The following is a 27,225-nucleotide window of genomic DNA, read 5'->3' on the forward strand; positions in this document are numbered from 1 at the left end:
AGCCAGGATGGGTTTTCTAAGCTTCATGGCTTTAGAGACTTTCTCTTATTTTTGAAAACTGATGACAAACAAAACACAAAAAACATACAACTCTTCCTTCTTTCTACCCTCTGCTCTTTCTCTTTTATCTTGTCCTTTTCTTTGTTCCTGTCTTGCTCAAAGTGGATTCTACCCCTACAAGTTTCTCTCAGTGCAGTTTTACATTAGAACTTCAGTTTGTTAATTTCAAAAGTTGCCACAGTTTATCTCCATTCCCTCCTACTGACCTGACCCTCTAAGGGCAGAACCCCTTTCCAGTTTCAGTTACTGTTCTAGATGTTTCTCCAGTGAATACCTGTTGGTGATTTAGAGGTTCTCCTGTTCTCAGGGCCATCAGAAGCCTTGTTGCCTTCCCTCTGCTTCCTTCCCTTCACAAATGCCAATAATCAAAGATCTACAGTTCATCATAGATATAAGGTTTGATTGTAAAGTTTTTGGTTTTGCTGTCCTAGTTTCTCTAGCTATTGTAATTTTTTTTGGAACAATTTTAGATTGATAGAAACATTACAAAGATACTTCAGAAAGTTCTTGTATATTCTTCTTCCTTTAATGTTAACATCTTACATAACCAAGGTACATTAGTCAAACCCAATAAATTAATATTGGTACAATACTAGTAACTAAACTGTAGACTTTATTTGGATTTCACCAGTTTTTCACTAATGTCCTTACTCTCGACTAGGATCCCATCACAATACCACATTGCATTTAATTGTCACGTGTCCTTAGGCTCCTCCCATCTGTGACAGTGTCTCAGTCTTTCATGGCCTTGACAGTTTTGAAGAATACTGGTTGGTATTTTGTAGAATGTCCCTCAATTTGGATTTGTCTGATGTTTTCTCATTAGACTGCAGTTATGAGTCTTGGAGAAGAATACCACATAAGTGAAATGCCCTTCTTATCATATCATATTAAGAGGTACATGATATCAGCATACTCTGTTTTTAGGAGGAAGATCCAGGAAGATTTAAAAAACTGCCCGCCATTATGTTCCCACAATTTTCAGTAAATAATCTTTTTAAAGTTTTAAAATAAAAAAAGAGGGCTTCCCTGGTGGTGCAGTGGTTGAGAGTCCGTCTGCCGATGCAGGGGACACAGGTTCGTGCCCCGGTCCGGGAAGATCCCACATGCCGCGGAGCGGCTGGGCCCGTGAGCCATGGCCGCTGAGCCTGCGCGTCCGGAGCCTGTGCTCCGCAACGGGAGAGAACACAACAGTGAGAGGCCCGCGTACCGCAAAAAAAAAAAAAGAGGGCTTCCCTGGTGGCCCAGTGGTTAAGAATCCACCTGCCAATGCAGGGAACACGGGTTCGAGCCCTGGTCCGGGAAGATTCCACATGCCTCAGAGCAACTAAGCCCGTGCACCACAACTACTGAGCCTGCGCTCTAGAGCCCACGTGCCACAACTACTGAAGCCTGCATGCCTAGAGCCTGTGCTCTGCAACAAGAGAAGCCACTGCAATGAGAAGCCCATGCACTGCAACAAAGAGTAGTCCCCACTCCACAACTAGAGAAAGCCCACGCGCAGCAACAAAGACCCAACGCAGCCAAAAATAAAAAATAAATAAAATAAATAAATTAAAAAAAATAAAAGAAACAAAGAGTCATTCATCTAAAATAATTATTTAGGTGGACTCCTCATGCACTATGTGTGGTCAGTGGTATGTATATGTAAGTGCACTAAGCTATGGCACTCAATAGCAGATACTAATTCTTTTTTTTTTGGCTGCTCTGTGCAGCACGTGGGATCTTAGTTCCCCGACCAGGGATCAAACCCACGCTCCCTGCATTGGAAGTGCGGAGTGTTAACCGCTGGACCACCAGGGAAGTCCCAGCAGATACTAATACTTGTTCCCAGTTTTCAATCTCTCTTTCTTTCTGCCTAAAAGCCACCTGATTTTTGTTCAGGGTAACAGTGTGCCAGGTTAAAAATATTCTTCTTCCCAGATTCCCTTGCAGATCAGGAGTAGCCAAGTAACAAGGTCTTGGTCAATCAGGTATAAAACAAAATTGCTGGATAAGATTTTCAGGAAAGCTCTTTAATTGGGAACAACTAGGCTTGCTTCCTCCTTTATTCTGTCTGGAAAGGTCACAATAACCAACAGTGGAGTAGTTGCAAGCATGGCAATTGTCCCACACTAAGGCAAAAGTAAACGTGGCAGGGGTTCCTACTGTTACCTGGAGATGCCACACCAACTTTGGACTCACTACCTCCAGATTTCATATTATATGAGAACAATAAACTCCTATCTGGTCAAGCCACTGAAATAGGTTTTCTAGTACATACAGCTAAATGCATTCCCTAACTACAAAAAGAAAAAAAAAGGGAATTATGTTTTCTTAATGTGAGTCATGACTACATTAGGCATACAAGTTTTTCTTGACTGCAGTCTGTATCTCAGTATGTTCTACCAGTATTTTGTGTCACTATTTTGTGTGACTCAAATTGATGAGTCTTTAATTTTCTTTGTCCAACTCCCAGAACTATGCCGTAAGTGGGTAAGCATGTAACAAAAAATTCTGATGATAATTTTGTATTAAACTAGACCACATAAGAATAGAGAATGGGCAACAGAAATTTATTTCCTTCTGCTCCAGAATGCAAGCCCTTGCTAATTCATCAGTAACTTGTGCTCTATAAAAATCCATATACCTTGCTTCTAAACTTATTTATTACACATTGAATCTTTCCTGTTTTAAAATTACCACAACATATTTTATACACACACACACACACGCATGTATAAGTTATAGGCTTTACTACATATAAACTTACTTAAGAGCTTATCCCTATAATGCCTTACACCACCATGTGGACTCCCTAAAGGCAATCTGTAGAAATGTTTATCAATTATTTACTGTCTATTGCTCCAGGTACTATACAAAGCTCTGAAGATTCAAAGAAATAGTTCTCACTGTTGAAAAGCTTGTAGTTCACTAAAGAGAGAAACAGATAATTTCAAAATACTGATATAAATGTTACAGTAAAAGCCATTCAAAAGATGTTCCAGAATTGAAAAGGGTAGTTTCTCCAGTCTGGAATTTCAGAGAAGGCTTGCTTCCTAAAGGAACTGAGATTAGGGCCAAACTTCAAAGAATGCATAGGAGTTAGCCAAGTGAAAAATGTTGGCAAGGGAAGGGCATCCCAGGCAGAGGGAAGACTATGGGCAGCATAAAGGAATGTAGTGGAGTGTGGGATGATGGTGGAGTAGAGGGAGAAGGTGTAGGTGGAGAGATGAACTTCAAAACAGATAATATTATTAGATGCAAGACAGATATTTAAATGACTGATTTTTTTAAAAGGTGATGGTAGGGCTTCCCTGGTGGCGCAGTGGTTGAGAGTCCGCCTGCCGATGTAGGGGACATGGGGTCGTGCCCCGGTCCGGGAAGATCCCACATGCCGCGGAGCGGCTGGGCCCGTGAGCCATGGCCGCTGAGCCTGTGCGTCCGGAGCCTGTGCTCCGCAATGGGAGAGGCCACAACAGTGAGAGGCCTGCGTACCGCAAAAATAAATAAATAAATACTTTAAAAAAAAAAAAAAAAAAAAAAAAAGGTGATGGTAGATAGAGTATGGAGAGATAAGCACTTTCATACAACTGCTAGTAGCATGACTGCACAAAAGCATATGTCGGGGAAACAGCACGGTGTGTGTAGGGCATGTTGGCAATACAGACCAAGTCTTTAAGATGTGACTAATATTTAACCCAGCAAGTATACCTCTAGGAATAAGGACACGTGCCAGATATTGTATCAAGCTCTGGAGATAGATATAATTCTAGCCATTATAGAGCTTCCCAGCTTCATTATCTCACTGGGAAGATGCAAAATTAAATCAACAAGTATAATATCTGTCCTATAATTTGTATATTAAAGTACTAATAAAACACTCTAATAAGAGAAGTATTAGAGTTGGGAGGGGGACTATTAGAAGGAAAAAAGTGGAATATTCTGGGCTATTTCATTAGATAATGGTGAGAGATAATAAAGGTCTAAAGTAGGGCAGTGGTTCCAGTAAAGAGAAAGGCATGGATAAAAAAGTATTTAGGGGCTTCCCTGGTGGCGCAGTGGTTGAGAGTCCGCCTGCCGATGCAGGGGACACAGGTTCGTGCCCCGGTCCGGGAAGATCCCACATGCCGTGGAGCGGCTGGGCCCGTGAGCCATGGCCGCTGAGCCTGCACGTCCGGAGCCTGTGCTCCGCAACGGGAGAGGCCACAACAGTGAGAGGCCCGCGTATTGCAAAAAAAAAAAAAAAAAAAAAAAAGTAGTTAGGATTTAAAAGAAAGCAGGATTTAAGTGGCTGAATACAGGGAACTTCAAAGTTTCTGGGATATAACTGAAAACAGCAAGACTGCCAGGGCTATGAACAAAAGACAGGCAACAAGCATTTTTAAAGATTTTTTGAAGATACAGACTAAGGGACTCATTAAAACTAAATAACCCAGGGAATTCCCTGGCAGTCCAGTGGTTACGACTCCGTGCTTCCACTGCAGGGAACTGGGGTTTGATCCCTGGTCAGGGAACTAAGATCCCACAAGCTGTGTGGTGCAGCCAAAAAAACAAAAACAAAAACAAAAACTGAATAACCCAGTAAATTCACTCCTAGGTATATAATCAAGAGATATAAAAACATGTCCACACAAAAACTTGTACACAAATGCTCAAAGCAGCATTAGTCATAATAGCCAAAAAGCAGAGACAACCCAAATGTGTATCAACTGATGAATGGATAAACAAAATTTGGTATACCCACACAATGAAATATTATTTGGCAATAAAAAAGAATGAAGTACTGATACATGCTACAACGTGAATGAACCCTGAAAACATTACACTAAGTGAAAGAAGCCAATCCCAAAAGACCATATATTGTATGATTTCATTTATAAGAAACATTCAGAACTGGCAAGTACATAGAGATGGCAAGTAGATTAGTGACTGTCTTGGACTGGGGATGAGGAACGAGAATGGGGCATGATAGCTAATGGGTCAAGTGGTGTTTCTTTTTGGGGTGATGAAAATGTTCTTAAATTCGAATTGTGGTGGTAGTTGCACAATTCTGTGACTATACTAAAATCCACTGAACTGTACGTTTTAAATGGGTGAATTATAGAGTATATGAATTATGGCTCAATAAAGCTGTTTTAAAAAGCAAACTATAGTTCAAAAAGTTCTTTTTTAAAAAAGGAAGGAAGGAAAAAAGGTTCAAAGGGGAAAAGTGAAAAGAAAAAACCTACACTGTCAGGGATGGGGGGGGTACCACAAGAATAGGGAGACAGAAAATATTTATTTTTTATTTATTTTAATACAATAAATCTTTATTTCACCTCTGTTGTGTGCCACACACTAAATTTAGGTTCTACAGTCAAGGACCCAAACTCTAGTGAGATAAAACACAAGACAGAAAAAGGTATCTCTAGCTGCCTTTTTTGCTCTGGATGTCAGGAAGCTGAGAGACAAACCATATGTTCAAAGTAGCTTTAGATATTGAAGTTACAATATCACACCCATGTCACACTTCAAAAATAATTCTGGGCAGATAAAGTTCAATGTTTACAAAAATGTCTGGAAAGAAAGACTGGAAAAAATTTTTAAAACACTAATATTGGTTTCTTTAAATGATGGGTTGACTTCTTTGTATTTTTCATAATAAACAGAATGAAAAATAAAGGGAGGGAGGGGAGTTAAATACACACACATATATATTTAAATATGAAAAGAAAACAATTATCAAACTTTTAGGGACTTCCCTGGTGGCACAGTGGTTAAGAATCCGCCAGCCAATGCAGGAGACTTGGGTTCGAGCCCTAGTCCGGGAAGATTCCACATGCCGTGGAGCAACTAAGCCCATGCGCCACAACTACGGAGCCCACACTCTAGAGCCCATGCTCCACAACAAAGAGTAGCCCCCACTCGCTGCAACTAGAGAAAAGCCCACGCGCAGCAATGAAGACCCAATGCAGCCAAAAATAAATTATTAAAAAAAAAACTTTTATAAGGCATAGACCATAGAGATCTATGTTATGATTTTTTGAATTCATTAAAGAAATCACAAAAGAAAAGATCAATTCATTTGACATACAAAAATGAAAAGCTTCTGTATTAGAAAAAGCCAGTAAGAACTTGAGGAAGTTATTTTCAGCAAATGAATTTCTTTATTTAAAAAAAGAGCTCAGGCAAGTTCCTAAAAATATTATCATGCCAGTAGACAAATCAACTGGTATAATCTGTAAACAAGCAGAAGGAGGGCTTCCCTGGTGGCAGAGTGATTAAGAATCCATCTGCCAATGCAGGGCACATGGGTTCGAGCCCTGGTCCAGGAAGATCCCACATGTCCCGGAGCAAATAAGCCCGCGGTATGTGAGATCTACTGAGCCTGTGCTCTAGAGCCCGTGAGCCACAACTACTGAAGCCTGTGAGCCACAACTATTGAAGCCCGTGCGCCTAGAGCCACTGCTCTGCAATAAGACAAGCCACCGCAATGAGAGGCTCATGCACCGCAGCGAAGAGTAGCCCCCACTCACCACAACTAGAGAAAGCCAGCGCACAGCAACGAGACCCAACGCAGCCAAAAATAAATTAATTAAATTAATTAATTAATTAAAAAAAAAGAACCCGCCTGCCAATGCAGGGGACATGGGTTCAAGCCCTGGTCCAGGAAGATCCCACATGCCGTGGAGCAACTAAGCCTGTGTGCCACAACTACTGAGCCTGCGCTCTAGAGCCTGCAAGCCACAACTACTGAACCCGTGTGCCACAACTACTGAAGCCCGCGCACCTAGAGACCGTGCTCCACAACAAGATAAGCCACCGCAATGAGAAGCCTGTGCACTGCAACAAACAGTTGCGCCCGCTCACTGCAACTAGAGAAGGCCTGCACACAGCAACAAAGATCCAATGCAACCAAAAGTAAAATATAATAAATAAACAAGCAGAAGGAAAAATATTCAACCTCACTAATAAGCAAAAACATAACTTATTTGGGGAAAGGTCAGAGTCCATAAAAATGCTCATCACTGAAAAAAAATCCAACTATGGAAAAAGTCATTTGAACAGACACTCATCAAATTATTTACAACAGCAATAGAAGAAATGAATTAAAATGTAAATAAACTGTTCAAGTAACCTGATGGACTACTAGGCAGTCAGTAAAATTTATGATTAATTAAAGTATAACAATTTAGACAATATGCTTATGCTATATTACCGAACAAACCAAGAAACACATTATATGCATACTAAGAAAAAAAGCTATGCTAAAGAAACACTGGGTTGGCCACAAAGTTCGTTTGGGTTTTTCCATAGGATGTTACAGAAAAACCAGAACGAACTTTGTGGCCAACCCAATACATACATTAAAATTTATATAAAGTAGAGCAAACACCAAATTGGTGACTGTAATGGGAAGTGCTATTAGTTTTGTTTTTCCCCTTTCTCCTTCTCATATTTTCTATAGTGTAATTATACAACTTTTATCATTAAAAACACCTACACAGTGAAAACAAAAATCAACCTATGCATCTCCCCACTTTTTGGTATATTAACAGTGTTTTACAGTGGTTTTTTTTTTTTTTTTTTCAATATATTTGGCTGCGCTGGGTCTTTAGTTGCGGCATTCAGGATCTTCATTGCCACATTCGGGATCTTTTAGTTGCGGCATTCAGGATCTTCATTGCCACATTTGGGATCTTTTAGTTGCGGCATGTGAACTCTTAGTTTCAGCATGTGGGACCTAGTTCCCTGACCAGGAACTGAACCCAGGGCCCCTGCTTTGGGAGCATGGAGTCTTAGCCACTGGACCACCAGGGAAGTCCCTATTTTTTTTTTTTCAAGTGGACCTGAAACTATCAATGTAGAACTGCTTTTTTTTTTTTAGTTGGTGTTTAGTTGCTTTACAATATTGTGTTAGTTTCTACTGTACTGCAAAGTGAATCAGCTATACGTATACATATATCCCCTCTTTTTTGGATTTCCTTCCCATTTAGGTCACTGCAGAGCACTAAGTAGAGCGCCTTGTGCTATACAGTAGGTTCTCATTACTTATCTATTTTATACATAGTATCAATAGTGTACATATGTCAATCTCCATTACAGCGTTTTTAAAAAATTGGTTCTTCACATTGCAGAAACTGCAGTTTTCCGTAAGTACAGGGCAATTAGCACTATGATTGCAAAGGCTCTCACCAGTAGGTGTCGCTGTAACTAAGTGATAGGTGTTTTAAAAGCCCACCCTCCCAGGGAAGAGTGTTTAGGAGGAAGAAAAAAAGAGGGGAAAGGTGTGCAGTGTATGCACAAAGAATAAAATGCACAGTAATCTAACATTTTGTTTCTAACCACTGGATTTACCACTGAAAAAGGATAATCATATTGAAGTCTTCAAATTATACATAATTCCCATTAAAAATAGCTTGGGGTTGATTAGTAATGCAGAAATAACTGTTCTGAATACACAGTGTACTTCTGAAAGGAGAAAGAAACTGTGGATAAAATTTCACGTTTTCAGAAAATTTCCTAGATAAAATATAGCAAGGAGATGCTGTTTGATGATAAAGCATGAAAGAATGCTGAAGCAAAGTAGAGATGTACATAGTAAAGATAAGTACCTCAAACTCAAGTATACTAGAGGCTTTCGCTAACAAGACCAAATTAATTTCTCTAGTACGGCCTGAAGAAAAATGAATAATAGTAGCCATCTATCATGTTCTCTGAATAACAGAACTAAAAAATATTTATAGTACTATTAACAGTAATGGAAACCAAAAAGGGGGTGAAAATATCCCAAATTCTACCATCACAACAAATTAACTATTATTATCCTTTTCATCTTCCCCTCAATTATTATTTATTTGCACAAATAAACTTTACATATTTATAATCATAATACAGTAACATTAAGCATAAAAATCTGAATTAATATTAAGAAGTAACTCTTCAGGGGACTTCCCTGGAGGTCCAGGGGTTAAGACTCTGCGCTTCCAATGCAGGGGGTGCAGGTTCGATCCCTGGTTGGGGAACTAAAATTCCACATGCCACTCAGCGGGGCCAAAAAGAAAAAAAAAAAAAAAGTAACTCTTCAGATCCATACCATCCTGAGATCCCTGAAGTGACAATGTAAATAGGCACTTACATATTGGGTACCTTTTAATGATAGGGCTCTCTAAATTTATGCCCACAGTGCAATCATATAATCTGATACAGTACAGCTGACATTTTTTTTTTCAGGAAGGCACCCTTTATTTATTTATTGAAATTTACTTACTTAACGTATATTTATTTTTGGCTGCGTTGGGTCTTCGTTGCTGCACGCAGGCTTTCTCTAGTTGCGGCGAGCGGGGGCTACTCCTCGTTGCGGTGCATCAGCTTCTCATTGTGGTGGCTTCTCTTCTTGCAGAGTACAGGCTCTAGGCACACGGGCTTCAGTAGTTGCGGCACACAGGCTCAGTAGTTGTGGCTCACGGGCTCTAGAGTGCAGGCTCAGTAGTTGTGGTGCACGGGCTTAGTTGCTCCGCGGCATGTGAGATCTTCCCAAACCAGGGCTCGAACCTGAGTCCCCCGCACTGGCAGGCAGACTCCCAACCACTGCGCCACCAGGGAAGCCCCCAGCTGACACTTTAAACCTCCCAAGCATAAACTCCAAGGTAACTTTTTAATATGAGAACTAGACTTCCCCTTGTCTTAATTTGTCCAGTTTACTAGATAAATACTAAGCAGATACTCTATTTATATCTAGTGTTACAGAAACACATCACAGCTTTAAACTGTCAATGACAGTATGACAGAAGAATAAAAGATGGAAATGCTACTCCATGAAAATATACAGATGTTCATCTATGCATTTGTGAATCCCTTTTCCTAAACTGGTTTCCTTCGACTTTTGCTTAGTATGGCAATGAATAATTCAGATGTATGCATTTTATTTAACGTATTCTGAGTTTTCTGTTCTGTTCTTTTAATACTAATTATGTAATAAATGAATCAGCTAACATACTCTTGAGGACTTATTCTAAGAAAATGATTTAAAATGAGAAAACTGGACTTCCCTGGTGGGGCAGTGGTTAAGAATCCGCCTGCCAATGCAGGGGACACGGCTTTGAGCCCTGGTCCTGGAAGATCCCACATGCGGCACAGCAGGTGAGCCCGCGTGCCACAACTACTGAAGCCCGTGTGCCTAGAGCCCGTGCTCCGCAACAAGAGAAGTGCAATGAGAAGCCCGTGCACCACAATGAAGAGTAGCCCCCGCTAGCTGCAACTAGAGAAAAGCCCACGCACAGCAATGAAGATGCAACGCAGCCATAAATAAATAAATAAATAAATAAATAAATAAAATGAGAAAACGATATGTTCTATTATATTCTATATTTAAAATACAGGAAATCTTGAAACTGCCTGAGTATTTGACAAAAGAGAAACTGTGGCAAACAACTTGATATAATATTACACAGTAATTTAAAATCACCCCTCTGAAAGTGAAATATAAAACAAGGATCCCTACTATTGTGACTCTTATTTAAAAAGACAAGAATGAAATGAGGTACAAATATTAAAAAGGAGTAGGTAAAATTATTTGTAGATGACATGACAGTATACCTGGAAAATAACTAAAAATCACTAAAGAAAGTCACTAAAAATTATTGAAAGCAATAAGATTGTAATACAGCCATTTTAAAATTAACACACAGTAAGTCAATAGGTTTCCTATATACAAATAAGAGCCAGTTAGAAATAAAATGGAAGAAAAGATCCTATCTGCAATAGCAACGAAAACTATACAATACGAAGCTTAAACTTAGCAAGAAATGTGTAGGATCAGTAAGAAAATAATGAAAGTATAGTATGAGTCAATCAAAATAAAAATTCCAGAAGAATTTATTAGGGGAACCTGACAAAATATGTCCAATTCATCTGAAAGAATAAGAGACTAATTAGGAAAAAAAATTTTAAGTAGTAATAAGGGAAAATATTAAAACTTTCATAAAGGAAGAGTTATTAAAACAAAGTGTCAGAAAAATAATAAAATTAAAACAGGTAACTCACAAGAGAAAACAAATGTAAATAATAAATGAAAATATATTGAACTCCCTAATAATCAGACAACACTAATTAAAGCAAGAATCTTTTTTTCCCACATCATACTGGCAAAAATTGATATCAATGGGAGTATAAATTGTTAGTTTTCTGAAATTCAGTTTATCTGTAAATATCAAAACATTAAATGTATAAAACCTTTGACCCACTAACGCTTAAAAAAATTTTTTTGAGGTCAAATTAACATCACATACAATTACCTATTTAAAAGTGTACAATTCAGGGACTTCCCTGGTGGCGCAGTGGTTAAGAATCCGCCTGCCAATGCAGGGGACACAGGTTCGAGCCCTGGTCCGGGAAGATTCCACATACTGCAGAGCAACTAAGCCCACGTGCCACAACTACTGAGCCTGCACTCTAAAGCCCACATGCCACAACTACTGAAGCCCACATGCCTAGAGCCTGTGCTCAACAAGAGAAGCCACCGCAATGAGAAGCCCCAGCATGCCGCAACTAGAGAAAGCCTGTGTGCAGCAACGGAGACCCAATGCAGCCATAAATAAATAAATAAATAAATAAGTAAATTTTTTTAAAAATAATAAAAGTGTACAATTCAGGGGCATTTAGTGCATTCACGATGTTGTGCAACTACCACCTCCCTCTATTTTCAAAACTTTCATCACCCTAGAAAAGCCCCTCTGTCCATTAAGGAATCACTCTCCATTCTCCCCTCACCCCATCTTCTGGCAACCACTGTCTCTACGGGTTTTCCTATTCTAGATATTTCATACAAATGGAATCATACAATATGTGACCTTTTTTTGTCTGGCTTCTTTCACTTAGCAGAATGTTTTCCAGGTTCACTCACATTGTAGCATGTATCACTACTTCATTTCTTTTTATGGCTGAATAATATTTCATCAAATGGATATACTACTTTTGTTTATCCATTGGACATTTAGGTTGTTTCCACCTTTTGGCTATTATGAATAGTGCTGCTATAAACATCTGTGTACAAGTTTCTGTGTGGATGTGCGTTTTCATTTCTCCTAGAAATATACCTAGAAGTAGAATTGCTCACTTACAAAATTTTAATCTAAAAAGTATAAGCAACAATATTCATCAGAGCATTACTTATAACAGTGAAATTTTAGAAAAAAAAGTATATCAGTAGGGTTAAGCATAGCCTAGTACAAACATACTATGGAATTCCCATACAATCATTGAAAATGATGATGTAGATGTATATTTATTATTATTTATGGAAAATGTTTATGATATTCTATTCAGTAAATATGAGATTATGGAGAATTGTGAATAGTATGATTCTACGTCATAAAACAATATGCAGACTTCTTTGTAAATTGTACACAAAGGTAGAAAAAGATGTCTGGAAGGATGATCACCAAAATTTCAACAGTGATTTTCTTTGGATAGTTAAAGTTCAATAAATTTTTACTTTACTTTCAGTATTATTTGCATTGTTTAATGTTTTTACCAATATCATTTAAACAGGTTACTTAAAAATATATTTAGGGAGTTACCTGGTGGCCTAGTGGTTAGGATTCTGGGCTTTCACTGCCTTGGCCTGGGTTCAATTCCTCGGGAACTGAGACCTCATAAGCCATGCAGCATGGTCAAAAAAATTAAAAATTTTTTTTCCTATCCTCAAAGGTAAGTTTTCTAATTTTAGCTCTATAGATCTTTATAAAGTGAATGCTTTGAATTTTCCCATTTCCCACACTGAAACTGCAATTTACATAGCAGTATGAGTAACCAGTGTTCTCCCTTTAGATCATTTATTCTGCACCCATATGTTTATGGTACCAAATATACTCTGTATAAAGAAAAACAGAGGTGGTTCCTGCCCTTCAGGCATTTAAGACCTAAAACACTGACATACCTAAAATTGTACAAAAAGCAGCTAACAAATGTCTTAGATATTTGTTTGTATGTATTTGTACATCTATGAATTTACATCACCAGTAAGAACTGAGCAGCTATAATCATCTTGTTCTTAGATGAACAAAAGTCAAGAAATTCCAAAATCACTAAATTAAGTCGGTTCAGGCCTAACCAGTTTCTCAATTTTTTACTTTCCTTTTGCGATAGAAGATTAAAACAAGTGAGTTTACACACACAACCATTACTTGATAAAACACACAGCTCAGCAGCAATTTAAAAAAATTTTAGGAGGGCAGACAAATCTTGTGAGCTTTAATAATATGTATAATGTACCATTTTGTGACCTGGGATATGGGTAAAAGAATATCCATTGTATTATCCTTTACACCTGCCTAGATGTCTTAAATTATTTCACAATCATTTTTGAAGTGTTGAGTTTTTTCTCAGGGGGTGGGGGTGAGACAGGTGAGACAGGAATTAGCTGAGATTACAAAAGGAAGTAAAACAGTGATTGAGTAAAACCAAGTTGTAGAAAGGTAAAAGGAAAAAATAAAATTGTTTTAATGTACAGAAAACCAAACAACTCTTAAGAAAACAGGGACAGAAAAAATGATTCATTGAAACAGAAATTGAGAAACCTAATTATCATTATATGAAGTGTCAGCAAAGTGTTCATCAAGGAGAATGTTTTTCTAGCAAACAGTCTACACCAAGTTCATCACCAGGCCAACGAGAGATGAAGAAACAGAAAATCCACGGGTAATCCTAAAAACCCCTACTGTCAACTACTGTTTTTACTAGAATGGTTTATGAAAGAACAAAGCATACTGGTTGGAATTTACTTCCTTTGGCAGTTGTGGTAGTTCAATGACTACACCAGTGGACAAGAAACATAATGGGTGAGAAAGAACGTGAAGGTCTAGACACAACAACTTGAAAGAGCTGCCTTCAACTAAGTAATTAAGATCCTACTTTTAAATGGATGGAAGACAGAACTTTTATTGAGAGGTGGGCACTAATATGTGTTGAGCACCTATTATGTGCTCTCACATGTTCTCTACCTCATTTAATCCTAATAATCCCACGGGGGTAAATATTAATACTAACTAACTCTCTTTTACAGATAAAGAAACCTCAGCTCATAGCGGATGAAGAACTTCCCCTAAGTCACATAGCCAGTAGGAAGCAAAGTTATGATTTGGATCCTAGCGTATCACTCCCCTGTCCATACTGAATATCTCATTCAGGACAAACTTTCTCTTTCTTTCACAAAGGATTTTCAATTACTGCTAGTTTCAGAGCTGGAGTTATTTCATCCAGCTAAACTGTTCAATCTTATACTACACAGGATGTGAGACTTGTTCATCTGCAAAAACAGTTTTTAAAACAAAAACAAACCGCAGTATTTTGGCTTTAAGATCCCACTTACGATCAGTCATCTATAACTTCCCATCCAGAAGAGTACTAACCACGTAGAAAAACTTTTCCCAACAACTGTTCCCAATCTCCCAACAATTTTGTGGATTTTTATATTGTACTTTCAAAGAGTCATTTCATTTTCCCTCCTAACAGCAGCATAGCAAACAGGAAAAAAAAAAAAAGTACTCTTTAGCGAGTGCCTGTGTTTGTTCATAGTACCAACATCTCACGGGAGGTTGGGAATAGAAATGCGGGTGGTGTGGAGGTGGTATAAGAAAACAGGAGACATGACACAATATGACTCATTTATAAACAGAACCATTCATGTGCAGCAGTAGCTTTCATTTTCAGCCTCCATTTCAGGTTTCAGAAGGCAGCTGCATGGGCCTGATGGTCGTTTTGAACCAGAACTAGAAAAGCCTCAGAACTTGACTTCTGAACAGAAGTTTATGTTTTCCAAACATAACCTTTATATTTTTGTTTCCTCTAGGTGCAATATTGTAGAGCATGCTGAGCACAATGCCAGGTATCTCCAAACCATCCGCTCTACTGTGGTCCTGGGATACCTTGCTTTTATGAGGGGGTCTTCAGATGATGCAACATTAGTAGTCCTTCAGTAACATTCTCATTAAGAGAATCATTCTGGACAATACTATCTATAATACTGAGGCTTTATGGAGCTAAACAAAATGAAAAGTTTGTTGTAAGTTTGATGCTTAGCTTTTTGGAAAGGGACCAATTTCTTGGGTGGTACCACTTTTAAACAGCATCAAACTCCTTTGCAAGCAAAGCTATGATTAAAACCAAACAGTCCATGGAGTAAAAATTTTCAATACTAAGAAAGAAGTACGGAAAATGAAAGTGCCTATTTCACATAACCCTTATTACATGTGCCTATTTCTTAAAGTTTAAATGCCTATTTCTTAAATTTTTATGGTAAAACCCATCTAGATAATATAATATGATAATATTTTATAATGTCTCCATTCTGGTTATTGCAATAAAATTTTAAGACTTAAGTCTATTATTCATCAGAATGTTTTCAGAAATAAATCAAAGAACCATCAGTAATTTAAGTCTGGATGCATCTGAATTTCACATTTCAGTTAAAAATAGTACAATGTGGGGCTTCCCTGGTGGCGTAGTGGTTGAGAATCTGCCTGCCAATGCAGGGGACATGGGTTCGAGCCCTGGTCTGGGAAGATCCCACATGCCGCGGAGCAACTGGGCCCGTGAGCCACAACTACTGAGCCTGCACGTCTGGAGCTTGTGCTCTGCGACAAGAGAGGCCGCAACAGTGAGAGGCCCGCGCACCACGATGAAGAGTGGCCCCCACTCGCTGCAACTAGAGAAAGCCCTCGCACAGAAACGAAGACCCAACACAGCCATAAATAAAAATTAAAAAAAAAAAAAGTACAATGTGGGGACTTCCCTGGTGGCGCAGTGGTTGAGAATCCACCTGCCAATGCAGGGGACACAGGTTCAAGCCCTGGTTCAGGAAGATCCCTCATGCCGCGGAGCAACTAAGCCAATGTGCTACAACTACCGAGCCTGCGCTCTAGAGCCTGCGTGCCACAACTACTGAAGCTCACATGCCTAAAGCCCGTGCTCCGCAACAAGAGAAGCCACCACAATGAGAAGCCTGCACATCGCAACGAAGAGTAGCCCCCACTCGGGCAACTAGAGAAAGCTCGCGTGTAGCAGCGAAGACCCAACACAGCCAAAATTAATAAATAAATAAAATAAATATAAAAAAGAAATGCATAATAAAAGACCCTTCACAATCCGGCCCCAATTTCCCTTTAAAAAAAAAAAAAATTGTACCTGCTGTATTAAAAAAATAATAAAACCAGGACTTCCCTGGTGGCACAGTGGTTAAGGATCCACCTGCCCATGCAGGGGACACGGGTTCGATCCCTGGTCTGGGAAGATCCCACATGCCACAGAACAACTAAACCCGTGCACCACAACTATTGAGCCTTTGCTCTAGGGCCCGCGAGCCACAACTACTAAGCCCGCGCACCTAGAGCCTGTGCTCCGCAACAAGAGAAGCCACTGCAATGAGAAGCTTGCGCACTGCAATGAAGAGTAGCCCACTCTAGCCACAACTAGAGAAAGCCCGCGCACAGCAACAAAGACCCAATGCAGCCAAAAATAAATAAATAAAATAAATTTATTAAAATAAAATAAAATTAAAATAATAAAATTGAATTTAAAAAAAACATTGTATATCATGACAATTTTTTTTCCTTTTTTTTTTTGCCATGCCGCACAGCTTGTGGAATATTAGTTCCCTGACCAGGAATCAAACCCGCGCCCCCTGCAGTGGAAGCTTGGAGTCCTAACCACTGGACCGCCAGGGAATTCCCTATCGTGACAATTTTTCATGTGCAATCCTAAACGGTAATAATTCCTGTCTCAAATCTCAATCCTTGAGCTCCATTTCAAGCATCTTACATTACAAATATCCGTATTTAAATAATGTAAAAGCAGCTGGATATCAGCTATAGTGTATTAATGATCTTGCTCCATTAGATTAGGAAATCTGGAAATAATCTTATAGGAAATCTGGAAATAATCTTATCTGGAAATAATCTTATAATCAGACAAAAAAGCTTAAAATGTAGTTCTAACTGAAAACATAGTATGGAAATGTAGTTTTTAAAAATCTTTGTTTATAGAAGCTAAAAGCAAAGCTACAAAATATATTTCCTCAAAAAATTAAAAACAGAATTACTTGGGAGTTCCCTGACGTTCCACTGGTTAGGACTTGGTGCTTTCACCGCCAGGGCCCAGGTTCAATCACTGGTCGCAGAACCGAGATCCCCACAAGCCGCACGGCACGGCCAGAAATAAATAAATAAATGAAAAAATTAAAAATTAAAAAAAATAGAATTACCATATGATCCAGCAATCCTACTTCTGGGTATATATCCAAAAGAACTGAAAGCGCTATCTCAGAGATATTTGCACACCCAAGTTCACAGCCACACTATTCACAATTGCCAAGAGGTCGAAGAAAGCCAAATGGCCATCACAGATGAACGGATAAAGAAAATGTAGTATATACATACAATGGAATATTATTCAGCATTAAAAAGGAAGGAAATCCTGTCACATGCTACAATATGCATGAGCTTACAAGACATTAAGCTAGATGAAATAAGCTTGTCGCAAAAAGACAAATACCCTATGATGCCACTTACATGAGATATCTAAAGCAGTCAAATTCATAGAAATACAAAGTAGAACCTACTTTGTATGGCTGCAAGGGGCTGGGAAGAGGGGGAAATAGGATTTTAATAGGTATAGATAGTGTTTCAGTTTTGTAAGATGAAAAAGTTTTGGAGATCTGTTGCATAACAATGTGAATATACTTAATATCACTGAACTGTACACTTAAAAATGGTTAAGATGGTACATTTTATGCTATGTGGCTTTTACCACAATTAAAAATAATTATTTAAAAATATCTATATTACTTTTCATATTTTTTCGTGTTAATCAATTTTTCCTAAAACTACATAAATGCTAGGGATTTAACAGCAACCAAGCAAAAATATCGTTAAGTACATCACAGTATATATACAAATCTCTTTCCTCTTTCCATGCATCATCTTTTACAAACTTGAGCCAAAATTATAAGTAAAAGTAAAAACAATTAAGTACTAAAGGACATGACAGCATTTTTACTTATTTTTTTAAAAAAATACATTTATTTATTTTATTTTTGGCTGCGTTGGGTCTTTGTTGCTATGCATGGGCTTTTCTCTAGTTGCAGTGAGCGGGGGCTACTCTTCATTGCAGTGCACAGGCTTCTCGTTGCGGTGGCTTCTCTTGTTGCGGAGCAAGGGCTCTAGGCATGCAGGCTCAGTAGTTGTGTCTCACGGGCTCTAGGGCACAGGCTCAGTAGTTGTGGCGCATGGGCTTAGTTGCTCCGCAGCATGTGGGATCTTCCCGGACCAGGGCTCGAACCTGTGACCCCTGCACTGGCAGACGGATTCTTAACCACTGTGCCACCAGGGAAGTCCATGACAGCATTTTTAATTAAAAATAAATAACCTGACAATATATAACACAGTACAACAAGACTATAATATAAATCCAAAATACTGTGGGACCCTATTATTTAATATATTTTGCTGCAACTCTCAGGATTAGTTGTGTGAAAACTGGTCCCCCCCAACCCCGAAATGCACTAAGTGTAGGTAACTATAATGCAACAGCAACTGGAGCTCCAAGAAGGCCCGGGAACATATCTGTTTCAATGAATTCCAAGAGCCTAACACATCTGACACATAATAAATGCTCAATAAATTTTGCTAAAATTTGGACTTCCCTGGTGGCGCAGTAGTTAAGAATCCTCCTGCCATTGCAGGGGACACGGGTTCGAGCCCGGGTCCGGGAAGATCCCACATTCCGCGGAGCAACTAAGCCTGTGTGCCACAGCTACTGAGCCTGTGCTCTACAGCCCACGAGCCACAACTACTGAAGCCCATGCGCCTAAAGCCCATGCTCTGCAACAAGAGAAGCCACTGCAATGAGAAGCACATGCACCACAACAAAGAGTAGCCCCCCCCACCGTAACTAGAGAAAGTCCGCACGCAGCAACAAAGACCCAACGCAGCCAAAAATAAACAAATAAATTTATTTTTAAAAAAGAGAGAGTAGTAGTGTAGTGGAAAGGATACTGATCTGAAGTCAGAAGACCTCTATCACTCTGTAGGGAACTAGATCCCGCATACATGCTGCAACTAAAGATCCTGCACACCACCACAGAGATCTGTGCCGCAACTAAGACCGGGAGCAGCCAAATAAATAAACGAATATTTTTAAAATAAATAAATAAATAATTAAAATTAAAAAACACTGGAAGGAAAAGTATAAATTCAAATTACAGCCCAGATTTGCAACCAACTCTGAAGAAAAAAACTTTCTTCAGAAACTTTTTCAGGGTCTTTTAAGGGGCCCAATTCTTAAAACCTAGAATGTTATTAAGAATGTAGTCATCGTGTGGCATATACCTTTTAAATAATGCTTCAGAACACCAGGGCCTGTATAATAATGCTAAATGTTACAGAAAGGGATGGGACTATTGTGATATCCCTTCTGTATGAAATATGAAAAATATGGCTGTTTTTCAATTAAACAGCAAATTGAAAAATTTCAACTAATTATTATCTATTAATGTTTACAGACACCCAATCAATAACTTACAAAGCGTTATGTAATAAAGCTTTTCTACAGATGTTCATCTTACATTTAAAACATTTTCAAGGAGGGAAAACAAAACAATCACAAGCAAGGAATGAGCAGAACTAAATTTTTAGTGCCAACATTTATATGCTACTTTACAAAGTAGAACAATTAAAGGGAAAGGGAGATATGAGAACAGATACTAAATTTTCCTGAAACACTAGGCACCCTTGTGCTCCTTATTTAATTAAGAACTAAAATGGCCACATTACACAATGCAACAGGATTTAACAATGACGTCATTGACAGAAAGCCACTGGAATGAATAAATAGGAGCAACTGAATCAATCAAGGCACCTAGGTTTTAAAGGAGACCTTTTCTACTTAAACTGAACTCATTTAAAAAGCACTTAAAAAATCACACTAAGAATCAAATATAACATTAGATACAACAAATGATGAAGAAACATTTTATATTTGATAAAAGTATATTATTTTAAAATAGAAAATTCTCTTGTATGACCTTTTGCACTAGAATGTTAATTTTGAACACATTTAAATCCTCTAAACCTACTTATCACTAATGTTCAAATGAACTAGTCTAAAATACAACTCTCTTAACAAATTAGGTCTCAGCAATCTGACCCCAAGTTTAGCGACACTTGGCAAACCAACTCTGGTATCGCATTCAACTTAACTTCTAAGAGGAGACATTTTCCTGACCCCGATAAAACTGAGCAGATGTGAAATTTTTATTTTTAGTGCCTGAAATTTGCTTCTTGAGTGAATTATAGCCATCAGGGAAATGTGCTCTATTCTCTTGCCAAAGCCCACCCCTGCGCTCTTTATTAGGCAGAACTCCCACAAAGTCATCCAAACTAAGTCTTTCAAAACCAGGCCCCTCCTCAACCTGGAGGAAGAGTTTTCTGGATTTAGCAGTGGCTGAGAAAAAATCTGAAGCTTTAGGCTTAAAAAAAAAAAACAAAAAAACCCCTAAGATCTATGAGTGTATGACTACAAAATGAAAGGGAAAAGGGTGCTGATAAAGGGGAAGGGGTGTTAATTTCAAAAAAAAAAAAAAAAAAAGCTGCTAACTTAAAAAACAACAAAAACTAAGAGCCCATAGATCATTTCACTGTCTGGAAACTAAACTCAGTTTACTGGGTGGTCTCTTCTTCACTACCACCCACCAGGGGCACAGCTGTGAAAAACAGGAATACAGAGACGGTGGGCTTATTTGGTTCTGGTTCTAAGTTTGTGCCTTTGCCTGTATATTCAAGCAAACGAACATAGTGAAAGTCAAAATGAGAGCTTAGAAGATTTTTAAACGTTACTTTTAAAAAATAATAAATGTGGGAATTCCCTGGCAGTCCAGTGGTTGGGACTCCTTGCCTTCACTGCTGGGGGGCGGGAGGTGGGGGTGGGGGGTGGGAGGGGGGAGGGGTTCCTTAGGTCCCTGGTTGGGTAAGTAGGGATCCCACAAGCTGTGCAGTGTGGCCAAAAAAAAAAAGTAAAGTAAACATACTAAGCTGCAGTCTTCCACAACCATGGAATAATAATGTCTCACTTTGCAGAGTGCTATCTACCTACCTCTCTGTATCTTGTAGCTTACAACATGATTTCATATCCAAAGCTCTTTCCACTACATCATACTGCCAAGACGTTGAGTTTTTCTAATAAAATAACTATATACCAGAAAAACCATATATCAGGAATAACTATATATGAGACACTTTGTAGCAGCCACACAACAGCTAAGGAGCACTAAGCTTCCAGGAAATGACTTTATTATCTTTCATTAAGGCTGAAGTCAGATCAATTGAAGGGGAAAAAAATGTTGCACAAGTATGACTAACCAGAAAGGAAGAAACATGTATCTTCAGAAACCACTATTAATAAAGCAATCTCAACTCTCACAAAATGGCCTTTCAGAGCCTCATTCTCTCCTTAGTGAATGTCAAACTGCTGCTACCTTACAAAAAGGCATGCATTTTCTAGAGCTCAGAGACCATCAATAACAGCTAGGTCAGTAGCCCTATCTTATGACATAGTAAATGGCAGACTTCCCCAGAGCATGATTTAGCAATGAAAATTGTCTCAGAACTGTTCCTTAGAGCTGAAGTTATAAACCGTTTAAAAATTGCAAGGATCCAAATTATTACTAACTAGAACAATCTCAGTTTTGCTTTCCTTTGAAGAGCAAAACTGCTGGATACAACAACCTAAGAGCAAAGAGAAAACAAACACACAAATGTAGATTACCCAGAAAGTGTCTAATTTTTCAGGCTGTTGGGTTCAGTTTTTATTAAACTTTTCCCATTTCTACTCCCATAATTTTTAGCCTATAAAACACGTGCCAGCTCTAGAGCCTTAAATTTCAAAGAAACAAAAATATCTTTTCCGAAACATTTTAAACAGTCTAAAGGATTTCTTATGTTCCAACTTAAAACTAACAGGTAATGAATGCCCCAGACTAGAACTAACAGCAAGCAGTCTCATCACTTAAGTGCTTCCCAGTATCTCAAAGTACTCATCTAGAAAATAAGGCAATTGTATGAGGTGATTTTCTCAGGTCCCTTCCAGCTCTAACTTTCTATTCCAAGATCTCCAATTCACTAAGAAAATTACTGTCTGTTAAGGCTCAAAATGTACTAATTTTAAACACACTACAAGACTGTAAGAAAGTAGGGAACTTGAGCAGACCTCCCCAGCACAGATTTTCCTAAACTGCAAGAGGCAGGAAATATGGTTGCCTATTTGTTGTCCTCTCTTACATAAGAACCAGTCTAAACGGAATGAGAACTCTATAATAAAAGTAAACAGTTAATAAACCCACACATATTCCAACAGAAGTAGAAGTTCGGTGGTATTAAACTATTTCCCATCATAACTTGTATATATCATGCCAGAATATAAAAATGTGTATGTATCCTAATGTGCTTTATTAAAGATTAGCTCCATCACCATGGAATTTAAAATGATAAATTCTAAATAAACTTTCACTTTTTTAAATAAATGTTTTAAATTTCAAATTAACCAATACTAGTGAACATAGTTCAAAATAAATGACTGAATAGTAGCATCAACTGATTCAACATACATTCCAATATATACCTCTTCCCTGACGACTCTTTCCCCTTCAAAGTTCTCCTTATTCCCAACTCCTCTCAGCTCCACCTCCCCAACTCCATTCTGGGCCCCACTCCCTTTCTCGCCCCTCCCTTCTCAACCACACACTACTTTCAAAGCAGACTAGGAAGTGGCTCTCTAATCTAGGAAGTATCAGAATCACCTAGGAAGCCTAAGAAACAAAAAATAAATTAATTTAAAAAAAAAAGAATCACCTATGAAGCTTATTAAAGATACACATAAGTACTTTCAAGGTAAGTAGGAGTTGAAAAAATTAAACATTGCTTGCTCAGAGGGTACGCTCTTCTGGTTAACTAAAGATTAACCAGGGAACTTATTTTGTTGAAAGGTCCTTTGGAATCCATCACTTTTCCCTTGCTTACAGTTCATGAGAAGTATCTGATGATTTAATAACTGTCCTACAAATAGGTTAAGTTTATAATCAATTCTTATCCCGCAGGGGTGAGCCCTTAGGCCAAATAAAGCCCTCAGGCCAAATAAAGCCCTCAAGGTAAGAATGGTTTTATATTTTTAAGGTGTTGCAAAAACCAAACAAAAATTACATGTAACTGAAACCACACGTGGCCCACAAGGCCTAAAATATTTACTGTCTGGTCCTTTACAGAAAAAGTTTGCCGACCCTTGTTCCGCAGCACCAAAGGCACTGAAAGTACAGAGACCCCAGGGACATTGCTCAGAAGGGCTCCTTTCTCATCAGATTAACTGAGGAAAAAAAAAAAGGTTCCATTAAGTCAGTTCCAAATGACTTAGAATCACTGCTATTTCTCTAATTGACTTGCCCTCAAGAAAGTGTTACCCTCAAAAGGTTCTACTCCCTTCTTTAGACTCAATAGTTTCAGCTGGGATGCTAGGTAGCTCTGGAGATAAATACAAAAGATTTCAAGCCTTACCTGAGGCATTTGCTATAGCCAAGGGCAGGCTTGGAAGCTGGTGCACCTGGATTCCTGAAGCACCCAATGCACTGAGGTTAATGGTCTGGAGGCCAGGCATGGAGGAGAGTTGAGCAGCATTCACAGTGACTGTGCCGGCAGGGATGGAAGCAGCTGAGGCAATAGGTGTAAGGGTGGTACTGCTGCTGCTGGTCTGCCCCAAGGAAACACCCTGCATTGGGGCCAAGGTGATTGTCTGGGCCTGTGGGTTCTGAACTTGGAGGTTCTGCAGCTGAAGAGTCTGCCAACTGACCTGTCCATTGGGCCCCACTGTTGGTGTCCGGATGATGATAGGGCCAGAGTTTGGAACAGCCTGAAGCTGAAGGTTCTGGAGGGTTTCCTGGGAGATAGCTTGAGTTGTAAAGGTCTGCCCTGACAGTGGGGCTGCTTGGAGAGCCTGGAGGGCCTGTCCCCCTTGAACTAGTTGAGGCTGGATGAGAATTTGTTGTTGTTGCTGCGTCTGCTGGTTTTGCTCTCCCTCTTTTTGCTGACTTGCTTGCAGTGAGCCTCCAGATGTCTGGTTCTGCTGGATGTTCAGAGCATCAGATCCCTGCAGCCCACTGACCCTCTGCGGTGTCTGGCTTTGAGAGTTGGTCCCTGCTGATCCGCTGGTGGTAAAGTTCATAATTCCCATGTTGCTGGTGGTAGTAGTTGTTGAGTAGCTATTGGCATTGGTGAAAAAGGAGCTGGAACTGGCTTGTGATGATACCAAACTGGCAGAACTGATGGCAGTCCCTGAGGTGACAGGCTGTGAGCCACTCTCCTGGGACCCAGAGCTGCTGATCGTGACTGCCTGAGAGCTAGGAGTCAAAGTAGCTGCAGAAACGCTGTTGACAGGTAGCAAGGTAATATTCCCATTCAGAGCCACTGGTACATTGGTCACATACTGAGTCTGTCCTGAGAGTACATTATTAGCCAGGCCTTGGAGGGGGACAGCCTGCTGGAGTAGATTTGGCATAGCAGCAATGATGTTGCCTCCACTTCCTCGATTTGTGATGATCTGTTGGTTTGCACCTGGTATGATCTGTATCTGACCTGAACCATCCTGCTGCACTTGGGCCCCAGTGGCAGCAAACTGCAGCTGTTGCCCATCAACGGTCTGGAACTGTGGGATTACTTGATACTGAATATTAGGCATCACCCCAGGCAGTCCTGTCAGGACTTGCTGGTTCTGTAGGTTGGAGGTGGCAGCCACAACGTACTGCCCACCAGAGACCGTGCGATTCTTGGAAGACTCACTGCCATTGCTGCCATTGGTACTGCTGCCACTCTGTTCCTTCGAGGTAGGGGTAGCCCCAGAGGAGGAAGAGATGATCTGCCAGCCATTGGCACCCTGGGAAAGTTGTGTGGCTGTGAGGTCAAGCTCACCTGTGCCCCCTGACTGGCTTGGGCCCTGTGAGTTGTTGCTGTTTTCATTGGGTGACTCAATTCTGCTGCAAGTTGCTGCCAGCAGGGCCAAAGGGGATGGCTGGGATTCCTGGCCAGGAATAAAGGAGAGGAAAGGAGTTACTTTAGTGACACCCATCTGCCAGCCCAGGGGGTAGTACGCAAAATATAAACAGCAAAACAGTGCAAAGAAAAAAAAAAAAAAAAAAGCTGACCTATCTATACTGCTGAAATTCTCATTTTGGGGGATCTCCAAGCTACTTATCTCTCTGTGCTTACTTCCCTATCTATAAAAGTTCAGCCCTTTCTTAAAAATTTTCCTATGAAAAGTAAGACAATCATCTACGAATATTTACATCCTCTCAACACCTTCCCCACTCTGTCCAGATCATCACTTACCTGCCCTCCTCCTCCTCCACTGCTGCTGCTACTGCCTGTGCTGCTGCTTCGAGCCTGAGAAAAGGCACCACCACCATTACCACTGCCCCCATTATTGCCACCAACTCCTTTTTCAATCTTCACCACAGCTGTCATTTCATCCATGGAGTGATCTTGGTCTAAAAAGAATTTGAAAATAACTTAAAGTTGGAGAAAGGAAAAGGGTAAAGTGAGGGAGGGTAAAGGAGGCTGTGATGAAACAGAAATGACTAACAGGAAGGTGAAAGGCGCCAGTATTAAGAAAAAAAAAAAAAAGGATTGGGGGAGAAGGAACAGTTGTAGGACCAGTAGGATGTGAACTAGGCTAGGTGGTGCCAAAACTGGGCCTCAACTCCCCCTTGCACAAAATTAAACTCAGAAAACATTGAAAAGGTGTTTTTGATATAGGAAATGTGAAGGTCGGTGGGCATGTTGAAAAAGTTTAAAAGTATCCTGGGGAAAAAAAGGATAGGTAAGGCACAAAACAACATGTGGGTGGATGGAAAGCTTGCTAAAAGCAGGGTCAAAGGAGACAGGGAAAAAGAAAAATTCAAGTATAAAAAGTAACAAGAGGAAAGGAAGAGAAAGGGGAAAAGAATAGATAAAAAGTTTGAGTGGGGAAACATCTGTGAATACTAGTAAGGGGCTAAAGAGGTCCAGGGGTTAGAAATCAGGCATTTCGGGGCGGCTACAGGGCGGGCCCTAGAGTGAAAGGGCGGTTTCGGGGTGAGGGGCGTGGAAAGGGCGGGACGGTAGGGGGAGGGGTAATTTGCGGGGGGAGGGGTAATCTACGACCGGGGGGTGGGGGAGGGCCTTGGGGCCGGCGGCGACCAGAGGGCGGACCAGGGAGGCGGTTGGCCCGGGCGGGGCCTGCACTGCTCGGGCCGCCCCCGCGGCTCCAGCCCCCGGCAGGAGGAGCCTCAGGCGGGCGGCCGAGTAATGGGGGGTAAGGCCCGTCCCCCGTGGCCGGGGCGGGCAGGGGGCGGGCGAGGCCACGCTGCCCCCTCCCCCGGGGCGGGTGGCCCATCCCCCTCCTCCGCGGAGGCCCCGCCACTGCCCCTTCTCCCTCCCTTCCCTCCGCCCCGGGCGGGACCAAGGCCGCCGCCGCCGCCTCCCGCCCGTCCCCCCTACGGCGGGGACCGCCCGGTCGGCCCTCGCGCGCGCCCCCTCACTCCCCTCCCACCCCTGAGCTTGGAGTGGACTCATCCTTACCGCTCATGGTGGCAGCCGAGAGACGAGCTCAAGGGGGTCCTGTCCGGGGGGGTTGGGGGGGGCCAGGAAAAACGCGGACGCTGACGAGGCAAGCGAACCCGGACCGGACAGGGAGGGGGGGGTAAGGAGGAGGGAGCAGCGCGCCACAAGCCCGGCCTAGGCCCCGCCCCTTTACTGCTGCCCCGCCCAATGAGGGAGGGAGAAAGGAGGGACTTGCAGAAGAAAGACGGGTAGATTGCCCAATGGTAAGACTCGCTTGCACTCTTAAGGCGTGCAAGACAAAGTTGCGTGCGAGGTGTCCGCCCAAAAAGAGCGCCCTCTCAGTTTTAAAGGCCAATGAAAGACGCAGGAAGTGAAGGTGGGCGGGAACTAGAGATGATAGGCTTGAGAAGAAGCCAATCAACTGCCAGGCGGGCTCCCTGAGAGGTAGGGATAGGAAGAGCTTTCATTGGAATGACAGAACACCAACCAACCAGAACCTTGGACGTGCCTGGGCAAAGTCCTGGTGGGAGGAGGTAAGAAGTAGACAGGAATGGGATAGGATGAAACTGAT

General features: G+C 40.6%; 1 protein-coding gene across 1 annotated transcript in view; it reads right to left on the reverse strand.

Annotated features, from left to right (window-relative positions):
- Positions 1-26,777, reverse strand: part of SP1 (Sp1 transcription factor) — a 41,597-nt gene extending 14,820 nt beyond the window's left edge. Inside the window, exons 1-3 of the mRNA XM_081249021.1 lie at positions 26,673-26,777; positions 25,443-25,600; positions 23,619-25,134 (exon numbers count right to left, since the gene is read on the reverse strand). Of these exons, the coding sequence (XP_081105147.1) occupies positions 23,619-25,134; positions 25,443-25,600; positions 26,673-26,679 (1,681 nt within the window). The 5' untranslated portion in view covers positions 26,680-26,777. The remainder of the gene's footprint in view (positions 1-23,618; positions 25,135-25,442; positions 25,601-26,672) is intronic.
- Positions 26,778-27,225: the final 448 nt, after the last annotated feature.

This window comes from Mesoplodon bidens (genome assembly GCF_964165515.1).
Source record: "Mesoplodon bidens genome assembly, chromosome: 11".
Taxonomy (NCBI): Eukaryota; Metazoa; Chordata; class Mammalia; order Artiodactyla; family Ziphiidae; genus Mesoplodon; species Mesoplodon bidens.